The sequence below is a fragment of the Haliotis rufescens genome, unplaced genomic scaffold (assembly GCF_023055435.1).
Source record: "Haliotis rufescens isolate VD_foot unplaced genomic scaffold, xgHalRufe1.0.p SCAF_12, whole genome shotgun sequence".
Taxonomy (NCBI): domain Eukaryota; kingdom Metazoa; phylum Mollusca; class Gastropoda; order Lepetellida; family Haliotidae; genus Haliotis; species Haliotis rufescens.
The window spans coordinates 20745061-20764008 of record NW_025963802.1 but is presented as its reverse complement, the minus strand read 5'-3'; the positions used below and the strand labels follow the sequence as shown (position 1 = coordinate 20764008).

At 39.1% G+C, this 18948-nt stretch overlaps 1 protein-coding gene across 1 annotated transcript in view; it reads left to right on the top strand.

Moving 5' to 3' along the window:
- The window catches only part of LOC124150005 (tyrosine-protein kinase receptor torso-like), a 534068-nt gene that overhangs the window by 410639 nt on the left and 104481 nt on the right, over positions 1 to 18948 (top strand). The window contains exon 16 of the mRNA XM_046521879.2: positions 10868 to 11052. Coding sequence (XP_046377835.1) covers positions 10868 to 11052 — 185 coding nt within the window. The remainder of the gene's footprint in view (positions 1 to 10867; positions 11053 to 18948) is intronic.

Genomic DNA, 18948 nt, shown 5'->3' with positions numbered 1-18948 from the left:
CAGAACATCTTATTTTTTCAACCGATGATCGTCCAGCAGTCATCAAGTCAAGAGGATGGAGAAGATCTGCATAGCCTAGTAATACTCTGCTCATAGCCTTGTAGGCACCGACAAATGAACGTAACCCCTGGATGGTTGTAGGTGGTTCAATCGAAGCAAGGGCAGCTATTCTGTGACTACTTGCTGTCAATGTACCATTTCTCCAAATCCAACCAAGTATTGTGGTAGACAGTGGACAAATGTGCACAAGTTGTTTCGATGGAGAGCATCAAGAACAAGCCTCCAGTTTGAGAGAACGTCTTCAGGTGTATTCCCTCCACAAAACAGTTTAACTACTAGTCAATCCTGAACAAGGTGGCCTAGAACTCGACACATCAATTCTTCCAGACAGGTTTCTGATCCCGGCATTCCCATTGCACTTCGTGTGTAGACTCTAACGCCTTTATAGGGAGTACTGACACCACAAAAGCCTACAGAGGAGTGAGATAGTGCAATCTGATATAAGGCTTGCAACAGGTCAGTTTTGATGAGATATTTCCACTTCTCTATCTCATGTAGGACATTGTCAACATTGGGCATAAGCGCTGGCTGAGGTTTGATGTACTTCGCAACTTCACCAAATAACGTAACCAATCTGTAGCTGTCATTAGGTTTTTTTACTGGGAAGGATATGTTGAGATACTCAACGTTGATATTTACTTGTTTTGGTTTGGCAAACACTCCAATGTCTTAAAGTTCATCAAACTTGTCTTGGAGGGCATTGAGCATATCTTTGTTATAGTGAGGAAGCCTTCCCTTACGTTGTGGTGGGAGAGAGGGGCCCATGTTGACAACAGCCTCTAGCTTTCAACTTGCACTGTTGTACTTTGACACCTTTGGGTTGAAAACATCATCAAACTCCCGGTGCAGAGCAGCAAACTTATCAAATATTTCAGAAGATAGACACCCATCAGGATTGAGACACACAGCAGCAGAGTGTGGACCAGCAGCTTGATGGTGAGTCACAGATTGACGTTGAGTGTCTTGTGGTGTTTCTGGACTTACAATTGGACGGATTTGACAAAGGTGTTCATTACATTTGAGAACAATAGGTCGAGCTTGTTCAGGTTTTTTGTCTTGATTACTAGGACAGTCAAATCTGGGCTCTAAGGCCCAACTGGTATCGTGATCTGCCCACTGTATGGAGATCGATGAACTGGCCCGGGAGAATGGAAGTTTGAACTGGAGGACCTCTTGAGAAGGTATGCTTGAGTGCGACGTATGGTAGCATGACGATTTGGTTGTGGACCATAATGGATGACCTTGTGACCTCTGATGACGATTTGTCATTTAGCAGGATGAGTTGTGATGTCATTTGTGACATGGAAAGGATTACCAGCAAGTACATCGACGTCTAACTGTTTAACAACGAGGGCATCAAGTGTGAATGTGTCATTTTCTCTTGTAAGGGTATAATGGACTTCCCCAATGACATCAAGGGGTGTTATTCCATCAGCCTGGCGAGCCATCTGAAATGCAGGTGTTATGGGTAAGTTAAAAGCCTTGGCAAATGATGCTTGTACCATGTTTGAAGTTGCTCTGGTATCAAGGGTTAACCTCACTGGATGTTGTTCATAATAAGTATTGAGGAAAGGAGACTGAATTCATAACGTCAACACGGCTGGCGGTTGGTGTATCAAGTAATGGGATTAAAGTAAAGTCAATGTTAGATTTGGCTCCAATCACATCATCTACTTGCAAGTCAGGTTCTTCCTCAGCATTGGCCAATCTTGAATTGCTAAACAGTTGGCGTTTATCAGTGTCAGGAAGCTAACAGCATGTTTTCAGGCAGTGAGTAATTTAGGCTGGCCTACCTGCTGTCTTGCATAGGATGCAACTTTTGACAACTGGTTTGTTCTTTGAAAAGTTCTGCTTCTGGAAACAGGAATAGGCAGCTGAATGCAGAACCTTTGAGTCTTCAATGCTTTTCAGTTCATCCAGGAGAGAGAGCAAAGCCTGAGGTATTTCTGGCTTGATTGATAATCTAGTTTTGTGACGCAATTCGGGACCATACTATTGTTTTACAAGATTGGGCAATTGTGGATGGATGAGAGAAAGCCAAAGCACAACAATAGTATTTTCAAATGTTGGGGTCAAATCTTCATCTACATCTGGAACAAGACTGTGATGTGTTATACCGCCTTGAGTGGTAAGAAGATTGTCCTCGAAAAAGGCTGTGAGACGCTGGAAAAGGTCTTCATGGCATTCTCCAGGCATGAATTTAATGTCAGAGAGGTTAAGGAAATTAGCACCGGTTGACTGGAAGCCATAATGCTGGCAGATTTTCTGCCAAATGTCTCTCACTGATGTTGAATTCTTGATGATTGTGTTGCGGTTGATCACATTGCAAAAGTTGCATATTTGATCCAACATTAGATCAAGATGTACATTTTTCTTGGCTGCTGTTTTGCATCTGGCTTGAGGTATATCTTCACCATCATCTTGTAGGCCCCTATTTGGATGTGTAGTTTTTTTCTTCTCCCATGAAAAATGATCAGTCAAAAATGGAGCAAAATTGACATCAAGTGAGAGAATATATACTATATTTTGACGCCAGTTTTCAAGAGATGGGATTGTCTTATTTTTGGTTAATTGCCATTGTTTTGGAGTGCGAGGGGTAGCCATGATTACAGTCAATGCTAAAGAAACTTTTGGTGACCAAGTTGATTGATTTTCACAGAACAGGAACGGTGTTCTTCACAGGTAGCGGATTCAAGTTACGACCGACTTGAATGTTTTTCGTCGATCGTTTCAGGGCGAGTGAAAATGCCTTTTCAGAAGGTAAACTGGCTTATTGTGTGTATTCTTACTTGGAGGTAGTTAGGGGTGCCACCACGCCACTATATCACAAACCCGACTCTCCAACTCACACGAGTTTACTCAGATGATGGGAGACAAAATACAAAACAAGGATTACAGTGGAAACGAAATGCGAATTACGCGAAAAGAATACAAACAAAATGCGATTCAAATGTGATAAAGAAAAAAGAGAAAGTAAACATAGTGGCGTAGTACAAGCACCCGCACACAGGCACACACAAAACCCCTCCCCTCACCTCACCTCACCTGTTGTTATATCTTTCTTTCTTCATTGCATAAATCTTTTTATAACACACTATACACTACTGCCTAAAAGTTCATTCCCCTAACACGCGTTGAGAACGCGTGTAACACGCATGTGACACGGGTGCTCAACGGGTTGCACACGCGATTCACACCCGTTGGACACGGGTGTGCAACGGGTGTGAATCGCGTGTGCAACCCGTTGCACACGCGTGTGCCACGCGTGTAACACGGGACCGGGTTCCAGTTGAAGTTGACAAATTTATCAAATGAATAGTGAAATAAAACAAAACAGTGAGATGTGAAATTTGAGTTAATGAGCGGCCATTGAGCTGTGTTCACCAGACCGTAAATACAAGGTCGGCCCATCTTAATTAGTGTTCGGTTGCTAGACTTTTATGGCATGAACCATTCCACTAGGGTCCAGTCTAGCCATTGTGGCTAGCCGACAGTAGAACAGTAGTGAATTTAGATGCGAGTTTATTGCTAAGAAACCCCCGTGTTGACACGATTGTCGCGGGTTGGTAAATGTTCGCCATTAATAAAATAATTGTTTGTGGATTGCGAACATATTCATTTGCCCACACGAGTCATTCCATTTGATTGCAAATATAACGTTTTTCGTTCGCCAAATTTATGCTTTAGACAGTTCAATTATGACATAGCCGTCACCACTACTAATGTCTTATTATTTCATGTAGGAATATGTCCCATTTCCCCACACCCAACTTTCTGTGTTGTATTTTGAAAAATAAATAAAAGAAGGTTTTGTGTGGGACACTTTTATACTAATTATAAGAGGATGTTGTAAATGAATATGAACAGCCATGCTGTCTGACAGTTGATAAAATTTGAGATCTTCACAATCACCGGGTGTGACCATGTAGACAGAATCTCGTTAGGGTTTGTGATTTTTACATTTGCCCAATTACCATAGTGAGTATTGCTGGGGATACCAAACGTAACAGTTTATTATTAGAGGTTGTGAGTACCTATACCACGTAGATAGGATATCTTTAGGATTTTAATCCTTCTTTGAGGGGCATTTAGAAGTTGGAGTACTACGTTAGGATAAGATTTATGGGTGACTTTAATCCTTTCTTTCTCTGTGGGTAATCCTTTCACGTTCATTTGAGGAAGTCACTCAACCAGGTCATGACAGGTCGTGAGTTTACTTACTAACTACTGTGAGCGTTTTTGGCATGACATCTTTTCTTGTATAAACATAGAAACGATGCTCACTCACTCACTGTTAATCTTCTGCAGTTTGCTGGCAAAGTGGGGATAAACCTCAGTGTCAAAGACGATCAAACTTAGTTCGAATCCTTGTTTATATGTGACATCTCCCAAATGGGGACATTTTCATAAACTTGGCAAGTGATGATGAATTTTAATATTAATATTATTATAGTTTATGAAATTGTTAATAAAACTTTAATAAAATTGTGCTTCACTCTCACGAAAAATATATTGCCTGTGAGTAAATTTATTTGTCACGTTACATCGGCATTTTTCAGTGATATTGGGACTACATGAAACATGGCTGGTTTTACATTTCTGATACAGGTGCTTGACTGACTGAGTAGTTCATGATCAATAAGATATGTTTAAATCAGTCAAGTTTGCAACAATAGATGAATAAGTTGATACATTTGGACCGCAGTTACCGATTAACAACTTAAGACATAGAGACAGGGAGGAGATATATAACCAAACCTATGATCCTGTTGAGACAGTTGACAGTTAGAACGTTGGATTAAACGACAGTAACTAATTTGAACATTCCCCAGTTATATCATAAAATACATCATAACCCATAACAGTCCGAGAGACAGCTTCCAGACATATACTAGTATTGAAGGGACAATCGCTTTTGACAGTTTAAAAATAAACTCACCTTAAGGTGCTTGGCAAATCAAAACTGACCTCCCTGAATATGTTTTTTAGGTTTGACAGCAACTATGCTTGTGGATTTCAGAGATAGACATGATTGGTTAGCTAGATGTTATTACAATAAGCGAAAATGTCTTAAAAGTCCACAGTTGGTTTAATAGTACAAAAAGTGTGTTATAGATCTATCAACGTTTTCTTTTATTGAACATAATATTTGCACTATATTGCTGTAAGCTGTAAATAATCTAGCCTCCCCATGTACGTAACTTACATATATTTATGTATGGCCAGAACAGCAAATAGAGTTCTGGTAGATAGGTACCTCGGAGATATGCGCTTTCCGACTTAAGCCTATCTCGCACACGGGGAAGCACTTGTACTATTAGGGTAAAAAAGGGTAATGATTAAATAAAGAAGTGCAATCTATTTTCTATATATATTTGTAGATATGAAGCATTCTAGTTAATTGTGGATGCACCGGGCAGACAGAATTGTGTTTATTTCCAGGCCATCCTGATCGTCGTTTACTACTATAAGGTGTATGGTTGGAGGCAAGATCAAAGGCGCCGCACAGCATTTATTAGATAACAGACGGGGTCGTCCGTTTCGCTTTGAACAACCACCCCACCTGTCTGTAGGAGTTATATAATCGGTGCGCAAATAATTGTGTCAAGTCCACTGCCGGGCTGATGCGGTGTCAGTGTCAGCGATGAACATGAATGCTCAAATTATAGACTTGTAGCACTCACAAGTTGCTTAGCCAAATTATTTGAAAAGTGTATATTCAATTCTCTGATAACAGGAAATATAACCTTAGGAAAAGATTCAACATACAAACAATCAAATGTAGAACACAGTCCTATGCTTATTATCATTTTTTCTGGATATGATCAACCTGCGGAACCCTCTATCCGATGAAGTAACTAATGCTCGCTCATTAAAAGAAATCAAATCCTTAATTAATCGTTCTGATGCAATTATTAATAATTTTGACTTCAAATATTTTCATAGATCATGCCAAATTGTCCACTGTCGCCTTAGGCTCGGCTGCAGTGACTTAAACGCTGATAAGTTTAGACGACATGTATCAGACATACCAGACTGCACTTGTGGATATCACCTTGAAGATGCAATTCACTTTTTCTATAACTGTTAAAAAATACGATAATATCAGAAACACTGTGTATTTCTACACACATGGGTATGGTCTAAAAATAATATTACATGGCAGTAGTTAAGCAGTTCTACAAACATGACTCTTCTTAAATCAGTTCATGACATCATTGTCAAAAGCAAAAGGTTTGAGTAGCTTAAGTTTATGCATGTAGTAAAGGAAAACTGCATTACCTTATTTCAAAGACACCACTTGCTTGCTTTCATTTGTGCATTTTGTATGTTTATGTTCATCACTCTCTTATATATATCCAGCGGTTGTTAAGTTGTTACCTGGAGAGGTATTACATAAGCATGTTTTGCTTTTTTACCGATACAGATTTCTTTTGAAATAAAAACACGTTTAAGCCAACACAGCTAACGGTAAAACACATGATTGTAAACTATTCAAAAAGGGGCACTAATCTCTGGCTTCTTCTCGGGTGTCGGACTCAAACTCATTTATTCTTAGAATAACATGACATACAATTATCTACAATTTTTATTATGTACAATTTAATAAAAATAGGATACGTGGATACTAATACAATTTACCAATTGTATTGTACACATTGTTAAGGAATTTAGATAGGCCTTTAAGATTTCTTACACTGTTAGTGGTCATAATTTTCTTAAATGTTTGGAAACTTAAGATATTGCTTATTTAAGAGTTCATATCGCCGTTGGTGAAAAGCTTCACATCGGATTAATGCAATTCATCTCCCACGGCGATAGAATCACAGAGTGGACACTGGTTGTCTTCCCTGGGAATGTTCAGCCATCGACCAGTTTCAACTGGTACTCCTTGGTTAGAAAGTTCTGACTTTTAGTATTGGGAGAAATATTGATTTTGAGAGCAGTAGATATTTCGCAAATGAAGGTTGATTCTTCAGGTAGCACGACCTTTGGATTTCCGCTTGGGCTTACTAGCTGCCGTGAGTCAATTTGCTCGTTAACGCAACCGAGCGTGACAAGAGACTGGGCTACCAGTCTGCAAGGACAGCTAAATAAACTTACGCATTTTTGAAAACTGATTGGTTACCCGTGATCTATGAAGATTTCAACAAAGGGCGCATGGTAATTAATTTCTTCAGCCTAAACAAACAGACAAATAACGGCGAAAGCTCATCGGATGTCGTCATTTGGAAATACCCCTGATTGTTACAGTTTGATAATAAAAAAGTATCCCTGAGTGAAAGCATTTGCGGATTTCGGATTGCGTGGATGATACAATTACTACTCCCTTGTTGTCATCCACATTTTCTGGTATAACCCGACACTTGTGTATTTGTCGTAATTCACTTGCTGCTCAGTTAATGAATTTATAACATGTATACTTAGTTGTAGCACAACTCAGATTACCCGATAAAGGTTCAAATTTGGTCTTTCTTGTACGTGGGGTAATTATTTAATCTAAATCCAGGTTTGAAGTGAGGTGGAATGTGAGTTATGCACGTCGCAGCCCAGCAAGTGATGTATGATCAGTTGCTTTACTTTTTTTGTAAATCAACTGATCATTCCCAGACATCAAAGGATCAACAGGAAATACGTTGATTGATTAATTACTGTTATCTTGCACAGTGGATACGTCAAAAGTAAGTGTTTACATGTGAAGGTAGGGTTACTAAACCTAGGGAATACTCATATCATGGCGTGAAGTACAGATGTAAAAACAACATACAGTCAAGTCTCGTTAATCCGACACTCGTTAATCCGACGCTCGGCTTTATCCGACACAAATGATGGGAACCGATTGATTCAGCGCTATTTAGTCCCGTTAATCCGACATTCTCGCACTCCGACTCCGACACACCTAATTTGCAACGAATTACTGAAATCACTCATTAATCAGTCTCGTTAATCCGACACAGTGGTCAGCGTACTCCGTGGTCATCTGCCCGCGAGTACACAACCCCGTGTTTTGACACGCACCGGCTGCAGAGATTAACTTTAACAATTAACACTAGATGCCAGGATCATAAAGAATTTCAAGCTTTATTATAAGAAACAAATGAAATTACACCTCGACAATGTTGATGCTGAAGGACCATCGAATGTACTTTGTTCAAAGGGTAACCGATAATACACTGACTAGTTGTTCATTGTTATCTAACTCAATGTATGTTTTTAAGAACCGTGGACATTATAAAAATAGTTGTCACGTGGGCTTTCTCAGCTAACTTGGCACCTATGTGAAACAATTGAAACAAAATAAGTGATCAGTTAAGAAACAAACACGGGTTATACTATTCGATACATTTAAATAACGTTTAAAAACGATATATTTAAATATTTTAATATATTTCATATATATTCCAAATATTGTTTCCAAATATTGTTTCCAAATAATTATTATTAAAGTATTTGATTCTCACATAGACATTTTACATCGAATAAGTATTTTTGTACAGCTGCAGACGCAATGGATATTGTTCCTGTATGTTGATATTCCCGGATACATTATAACTTTGGTAGGTTGTTATAATGATATTTGCATTTTGTTTTCATTCATTCGCTGCAGCTTTGAACAGAATCATTCTTGTTCCTTTCCGTTTGGTTGGGAAGTTTTTCGATGCGCGATAGACGTATTTTCTTTTGTAAGCGTGTATATAGTACAGTCAATGTGTAAAATATGATTCACTCAGGCAATTTATTAAATATCTAAATATTTCAGTCATTTTACAAATTGACTGAATAATCCATTCATTTATTTAACCGACTGACTAAAAATGATAAAGACGACCAAGAGAGCTTAAACACATCACAATATATTAATTATGCTAAGAAAAGAAGCCAAACAATACAGAACTGTACTTGGTGATGGTATTAAACATATTTGGAATTCGTTATCATATTAATAAAGATGGACATATTTTTCAGTTAATTTGTGAAATAAACTGAATATTTAGGCGTTTTAATACATTTCCTTAGTGAAATCTGTTTACATTTTGAATGTAAACATATACACACGGTAAAATAAGCAATGTTCAGTGAAATATTTACTCTGTGTTGCAAGTCAAAATAGTGTACACGAAGATTGCACAATTACTAAGCAAGTGACTTATCAAAACTGCATCACCATTACCGATGCTCCCCACAAATATACCTACATTTCAAAAACTGTATTTCATTTTTGTTGATCAGTGTGACCATACGTCCTTCTACTTTCAATTAAAATGCGCTTACGAATGGCGAGCACAGGTCGCGAACAAGTCTAGATTTCTGCTATATCATCCGGGTACTCACTGGGAAAATACAGTAATGCACAGGTAACAACTACTCCCGCGGAATTGCTTTAGATCAGTGTCCTTTGTACGTTGAAATACTATATATTGTGAAAGACAAAATGATGTATCAAGGATCAAGTAGAAGATACATTGACCGTTGCGCTGGGAGTTTATTCAACAGACCCTGAAAATAACACTGCTGTATCTTATTATTTATTTTAGATGATGCAGGCAAAGCTCACTTCTCCTGGCGGCCATTATCAAACGGCCAGCTAAAACACAACCCCGCGCTTACGTCTACAGGTCTCTTCCTGTAGTACAGTAATTAGTATTCTCTCCCTCAAGTGTATCCTCAATGATATAACCCACCCTCATTAATTACATGCTGCTCTTTTCCAGCCTCACGGCTATGGAGCTGTGATAAAGAGTCCAAGTCATCATAAAGTAATCAGGGTCCAATAAAAACAATGCGCCGCCAAACCTCATACATATTATCACTGAAAGTCGTACTACAGACGGTTAATGTCAAATCACAATAAAAGCATTTCAATTGCAATAACATGTTCCAGGACCATGTATTCTCTTAATTAACACCATCGGATTTAGAAGCAATGGTCGTATAAAACAAAACAGATCTATTTAATCGCAACAGTATTCATGTTATTCCCACAAAATCACATAAAGAAAGGAGACATTAGGAAATACATGTGTATTATCATTTTTCGTCAGGATAACAAAATTTTCTCTCCTTGTTACCACCTCCAGGTTCAGCTTAAGACGGGTCCTCCTTTGGTCAAAAGTTTGTTCCCCCTCTAATGAGTGTGTCACGCGTTGCACACGAGTGGCGGACGGGGTGCACACCCGTGTGCAACGCGTTGCACACGGGTCTCACACGCGTGACCAACCCGATGCACACTGGTTGCGTAACGCGTTGCCCATGCGTGTAAGGGGAATGAACTTCTAGGCAGTAGTGTAGGTGTTTGGACCAAAGTATGGTCATCACATTATTTCCTCATAAATCAAATGAGCTACAGTACCTTGTGGCTCTATTTTAATAGGTATTCAAAACCCTTCCTTGTGTCTTAACCTTTTTTTCTGAAACATGACAAGATTTCGCAATATTTTATTTGAACCTTTCTTAGTACCTGCATGGCCTAGTGAATAGAGCCATCTGCGAGGAGTGCAGTTCTTTAGTCCCATGACTGCATCATGCCTAAAACATAAAAAGATACCATAACTGGCACTCAGCATTAAGGGATTGGTCAGCTCAAAGTCAGTGTAAGTGTGTTTGAGTGGGGTATCCATGTTAAAGTGTAGCATGATATCTCAATGGGCTACCACTATAAAACCGGACTTGCACAAGCAGCCACACACACGTCGCTTGAAATACTCAATGTGATTATGATATTTTGTTTAACTATTTAAAATGGTCAGAAAAAAATAAACTGTTTTCAATTTTTTTACAAATTTTGACTGACTGTATTATTTTCTAGATCATGCCACTGAAGATGAGAGACGGAGCCTTCTCCTTGAAATTGAGGTCATGAAACAGTTTGGAATGCATCAGAATGTTGTGAGCATGATTGGCTGCTGTACAACTGGCAGTCGTATCTGTCTTGTAATGGATTTTTGCCTGCTTGGAGACTTACGGAATTATTTGAGAGACTACAGGGAAAAGGTAAACACACATTATATACCTCCAGTGACATCATCTCATTGTTCTCCAGTCGGATTAAATCTCAAAAACTGAGACGTTATAACATCCCCAGGATTTTGTATTATATCCTGGAGATTTTATTAATACAACTTCAACTACAATTATATTGTAATATATGAATGTTTCTCACTAGAATTTTTTTCTTTTGCATTTGAAACACAATGTAATGAAATGTAAAATCAAATGACAAATGTTTTCTTTATATTCCCTTGGATTCGAGTTTTAAATCTCATAAAAACACTCTAACATGTTTTATCCTAAACATATAGACTTGTATTAAAAGTGTTATGTTTGGATTCCTAAATTGGAATGCAGAGGTTAACCCAGAAAGATGTATTTACAGAAGTAAAATGCGAAATCAGTAAATATCTACACAAGATCAATGAACATTCAACAAATTATATTATAATAAAAAAGATTAGGTTTACAATCATACAAGAAAATAAAATTGATCAAAATATTTGGCAGCAGCAATGAAATAATAAGGAGGATACAATCTTCACTTTCTAAAATGACCAAGAGTAGTTATCTTTCCTTCTGGATCCCGATTCCACCTGTCAGGGAGAAAGTTACTTGCGGCAAATTTGGCCATATGCAAGTTACTAGCCAAGAGGGCCAACAATCGGACACCACCCACGGATTCTACTCACCAGTATTCCTGGTCCCAAAGAAGAATTCTTCAGAAATGCGCTTGATCATATATCTAATAGTCCTAAACCAAGATTATTTGGAGAAACCTCCCAAGTTCCAGATGAAATCCATCAAGAAGTTAAAGAACACCTTAAGATAAGCACACTGGATGATAAGACTAGATCTCCAGGATGGCTATATCTTCACGTCTCCATCCACCAGTTCCACCAGTTCGAATCTTAGAACTACATTGGTGGCTCACTTGTCAGAATGTCATGCCCGGACTCACATATCCCCCTCCTCTACATCAGCTCTACACAGATGTGTCAGGAGAGGGATGGGGCGCCCACATGGATGACATTACGGTACAGGGAAAATGGTCCACCCAAGAAAAGGAGTTACACATTAACTGCCTAGAAATGTGGGTGACGTATCTAGCACTAGAAGCATGGCTAGATCATCTGCACCACTCTTCAGTAAAGCTTGCTAGAGACGACTTGACCATGATTGCTTACATACAGCACCAGGGAGGCATGAAGTCTTGAGGCCTACTCACACGGTCGGCCCATCGAATAGATACGCCGAATTCGACCAAGTCATATATCGTTTGAGTGATTAATCGAACAAAAGGGACAAATCGGCCGCTTGAAACCGCATCGATTGTGTTGCAAATGTGTAGAGTATGTTCTAGCTGATCGGCAAATTCGATGTGGTGCGGCCAATCAAATTGTGCTTTGAAGTCACATGATATTTGTTTACACACAAGCGGGAAACATGGCTTTATCTGCTGTGAAGAAACCATGCCTCGACTTTTCAAGAGAGGAGACCAAGTGTTTTTTGGCTCACTATCTCAGTCACAAAACCCTGTCAAATGTCTCAAGCCAGGATTATTCAAAAAGAGACAAGAGGAATGCTGCACTGATGGCGATAAGCTTGGCATTCCCGGAAAAGTCACTAATGAGTGAGTATGCAGACGACGTGTATTTTCAAATTTGTTGACAAATGTGATGCTGTGAGCTCTTGCACCTTGTAGCATGAAAGAATAACATGTACGATACAAATTTCCCTAAATGCCCTATTCCAAATATGAGCTGTCTTTGTACCTATGCTATGATAGGTGGAGCAAATATGTATGCAAAGCGGTGTGTCTGTCTCTGTAAAGGGGTGGAGGGTGGGGAGACACACCCCCTTGTTTATTAAACTTTCTGATTTGTCAGATTTCTACTTAGCATAACACGCCGTGATATAACAGGAATAATGTTAAAAGCGGCGTTAAACCCAACTCACTCACTCTACATAGCATAGGGTCTGCAACAGCTCCAATTGGTTTAAATACATGTAGTATCTTGCCCCATCATCGAAATAAATGCATACACTATCCAGACACTATCATTCTAACCCGGAATGGGTATGTAAAAATTGTTGAAACAACAATTAATAATAATACTGAAATGTTTCTGCATATCTGATCAGCTGACTAAACCAAGAGCTGTTAGGATATCTTGGGACACCCTTAGGAGAGAGATTTTCATACTTTTTGCACAATGTCTCTTTAGATAAATCAAAATTTGAAAATACAAGCAAATATTTGGAATTGTGACTCAGTTGTGGCCAATACTTGTAACTAGGCATGTGGTACATACTGAAATATTTGCAAGACACATTAAAAAAATGCTGATGCATTTTAACACAGACTAGCTAGACATTAAGTGGAAGTTTCATAAGCTGGTAATCATATTCTGGTATCTGAGTATAATAAGTGAAGTTTGATTTCTTTTAGATGATCAAGTGACAGAAAAGATTGCGAATATTCGCATATCCTACCCGAGGGAACTCAAGAAACATCTGGTAAGCAAGACAAGTGTCTCCACAACAGATGATGTGTACATGCCTGTACAGGATCACTTTGAGACCTGGGTCCTTTCTTGCATCCTCACATGAGGCAGCGTGCATCTGTAAAGAGCTTGACAACACAGGTACATGTGGTTTATGATGTTAAAGTTATTAATACATAATTTTGAGTTCCCACACATTCTAGAGTGATTTGAAGGAACCAATTCTATTAACTTAGTAATAGTCCATATTTAAGTTTTAATACTTAAACAATTTGTTTTATGGAATGAAAACATGCATATATTTCAAATTGAATACAACATTTGGTTTATTTGTTCCCAATGTAAACAGAGGTGATTATTTACAATTATCATCATGTACACTCATCTAAATGTGTAGAACATACCACATTCTGGATTGCACATGTACCATACTGACATTGGGTCAATGTATGTAACATACTGACACAGCTCAATGTTCAATACTCATGCAGCTCAATTTACCATACTGACACAGCTCAATTTACCATACTGACACAGCTCAATGCACAATACTGACACAGGTCTATTTACCATACTGACACAGCTCAATGTACCATACTGACACAGGTCAATTTGCCATACTGACACAGCTCAATGTTCAATACTGACACAGCTCAATCCTCGATACTGACACAGCTCAATGCACAATACTGACACAGCTCAATGTACAATACTGACACAGCTCTTTGCTCAATACTGACACAGCTCAATGCACCATACTGACCCAGCTCAAAGTACAATACTGACACAGCTCAATGCTCAAAACTGACACAGCCCAATGCATAATACTGACACAGGTCAATTTACCATACTGACACAGCTCAATGTACAATACTGACACAGCTCAATGCTCAATACTGACACAGCTCAATGTACAATACTGATGCAGCTCAATGCACCAAACTGACAAAGGTCAATTTACCATACTGACACAGATCAAAGCTCATTACTGACCCAGCTCAATGAACAATACTGATGCAGCTCAATGCTCATCACTCACACAGGTCAATTTACCATACTGACACAGGTCAATTTACCATACTGACACAGCTCAATGCTCAATACTGACACAGCCCAATGCATAATACTGACACAGGTCAATTTACCATACTGACACAGCTCAATGTTCAATACTGACACAGCTCAATGTACAATACTGACACAGCTCAATGCTCAATACTGACACAGCTCAATGTACAATACTGATGCAGCTCAATGCACCAAACTGACAAAGGTCAATTTACCATACTGACACAGATCAAAGCTCATTACTGACCCAGCTCAATGAACAATACTGATGCAGCTCAATGCTCATCACTCACACAGGTCAATTTACCATACTGACACAGCTCAATGCTCAATACTGATGCAGCTCAAATGACCATACTGACACAGCTCAATGCACAGTACTGACACAGGTCAATTTACCATACTGACACAGCTCAATGTACAAAACTGACACAGCTCAATGCACATTACTGATGCAGCTCAATGTACAATACCGACACAGCTCAATGCTCAATACTGACACAGCTCAATGTACAATACTGAAACAGCTCAATTTACCTTACTGACACAGCTCCATGTACAATACTTATGCAGCTTAATGCATAAAACTGACACAGGTCAATTTACCATACTGACGGACACATCTCAATGTACAATACTGACACAGCTCAATGCACATTACTGATACAGCTCAATGTACAATACTGACACAGTTTAATGTACAATACTGACACAGGTCAATTTACCATACTGACACATGTCAATTTACCATACTGTCACAGCTCAATGTACAATACTGACACAGGTCAATGTACAATACTGACACAGCTCAATGCACAATACTGACACAGGTCAATTTGCCATACTCACACAGCTCAATGCTCAATACTGACACAGCTCATTGTACCATACTGACACAGCTTAATGTACAATACTGACACAGCTCTTTGCTCAATACTGACACAGCTCAATGCACCATACTGACACAGCTCAATGTACAATACTGACACAGCTCAATGCTCAATGCTGACACAGCTCAATGCATAATACTGACACAGGTCAATTTACCATACTGACACAGCTCAATGTTCAATACTGACACAGCTCAATGTACAATACTGACACAGCTCAATGCTCAATACTGACACAGCTCAATGTACAATACTGATGCAGCTAAATGCACCAAACTGACAAAGGTCAATTTACCATACTGACACAGATCAAAGCTCATTACTGACCCAGCTCAATGAACAATACTGATGCAGCTTAATGGTCATTACTCATACAGGTCAATTTTCCATACTGACACAGCTCAATTTACCATACTGACACAGCTCAATGCACAATACTGACACAGGTCAATTGACCATACTGACACAGCTCAATGTTCAATACTGACACAGCTCAATGTACAATACTGACACAGCTCAATGCTCTATAATGACACCGGTCAATTTACCATACTGACACAGCTCAATGCGCAATACTGACACAGCTCAATTTACCATACTGACACAGCTCAATGCACAATATTCACACAGGTTGATTTACCATACTGACACAGCTCAATTTACCATACTGACACAGGTCAATGCTCAATACTGATGCAGCTCAATTGACCATACTGACACAGCTCAATGTACAATACTGACACAGCTCAATTTACCATACTGACACAGCTCAATTTACCATACTGACACAGCTAAATGCACAATACTGACACAGGTCAATTTACCATACTGACACAGCTCAATGTTCAATACTGACCCAGCTGAATGTACAATACTGACACAGCTCAATGCTCTATAATGACACAGGTCAATTTACCATACTGACACAGCTCAATGCACAATACTGACACAGCTCAATTTACCTTACTTACACAGTTCAATGCTCAATATTCACACAGGTCAATTTACCATACTGACACAGCTCAATTTACCATACTGACACAGGTCAATGCTCAATACTGATGCAGCTCAATTGACCATACTGACACAGCTCAATGTACAATACTGACACAGCTCAATTTACCATACTGACACAGCTCAATTTACCATACTGACAGCTCATTGCACAATACTGACACATGTCAATTTACCATACTGACACAGCTCAATGTTCAATACTGACCCAGCTCAATGTACAATACTGACACAGCTCAATGCTCTATAATGACACAGGTCAATTTACCATACTGACACAGCTCAATGCACAATACTGACACAGGTAAATTTACCATACTGACACAGCTCAATGTTCAATACTGACACAGCTCAATGTACAATACTGACACAGCTCAATGCTCTATAAGGACACAGGTCAATTAAACATACTGACACAGCTCAAAAAACAATACTGACACAGCTCAATAAACAATACTGATGCAGCTCAATGCTCAATACTCACACAGGTCAATTTTCCATACTGACACAGCTCAATGCACAATACTGACACAGGTCAATTTTCCATACTGACACAGCTCAATGTACAATACTGACACAGGTCAATTTACCATACACACTGACACAGGTCAATGTACCATACTGACACAGCTTAATGTACAATACTGACACATGTCAATTTACCGTACTGACACAGCTCAATGTACAAAACTGACACAGCTCAATGCACATTACTGATGCAACTCAATGTACAATACCGACACAGCTCAATGCTCAATACTGACACAGCTCAAGGAAAAATACTGACACAGCTCAATTTACCTTACTGACACAGCTCAATGTACAATACTGATGCAGCTGAATGCATAAAACTGACACAGGTCAATTTACCATACTGACACAGCTCAATGTACAATACTTATGCAGCTCAATGCAAAATACTGACACAGCTCAATTTACCATACTATCACAGCTCAATGCTCAATACTGACACAGCTCAATGTACAATACTGATGCAGCTCAATGCACAATACTGACACATGTCAATTTACCATACTGACACAGCTCAATTCACAAAACTGACACAGCTCAAATTACCATACTGACAGAGCTCAATGCTGATGCAGCTCAATTTACCATACTGACACAGCTCAATGTTCAATACTGACACAGGTCAATTCACCATACGGACACAGCTCAATGTGCAATACTGACACAGGTCCATTTACGATACTGACTGACACAGCTAAATATACAATACTGATGCAGCTCAATGCTTCATACTCACACAGGTCAATTTGCCATACTGACACAGCTCAATGTACAATACTGATGCAGATCAATGCACAATACTGACACATGTCAATTTAGTATACTGACATAGCTCAATGTACAATACTGACACAGCTCTACAATACTGATACAGCTCAATGCACCATACTGACACAGGTCAATTTACCATACTGACACAGCTCAATGTACAATACTGACACAGCTCAATGCACAATACTGACACAGGTCAGTTTGCCATACTCACACAGCTCAATGCTCAATACTGACACAGCTCATTGTACAATACTGACACAGCTTAATGTACAATACTGACACAGCTCTTTGCTCAATACTGACACAGCTCAATGCACCATACTGACACAGGTCAATGTACAATACTGACACAGCTCAATGCATAATACTGACACAGGTCAATTTACCATACTGACACAGCTCAATGTACAATACTGACACAGCTCAATGCTCAATACTGACACAGCTCAATGTACAATACTGATGCAGCTCAATGCACCAAACTGACAAAGGTCAATTTACCATACTGACACAGATCAAAGCTTATTACTGACACTGCTCAATGAACAATACTGATGCAGCTCAATGCTCATTACTCACACAGGTCAATTTTCCATACTGACACAGCTCAATTTACCATACTGACACAGCTGATTACACAATACTGACACAGGTCAATTGACCATACTGACACAGCTCAATGCTCAATATTCACACAGGTCGATTTACCATACTGACACAGCTCAATTTACCATACTGACACAGGTCAATGCTGAATACTGATGCAGCTCAATTTACCATACTGGCAGAGCTCAATGTACAATACTGACACAGCTCAATTTACCATACTGACACAGCTCAATTTACCATACTGACACAGCTGAATACACAATACTGACACAGGTCAATTTACCATACTGACACAGCTCAATGTTCAATACTGACCCAGCTCAATGTACAATACTGACACAGCTCAATGCTCTATAATGACACCGGTCAATTTACCATACTGACACAGCTCAATGCACAATACTGACACAGGTAAATTTACCATACTGACACAGCTCAATGTTCAATACTGACACAGCTCAATTTACCATACTGACACAGCTCAATGCACAATACTGACACAGCTC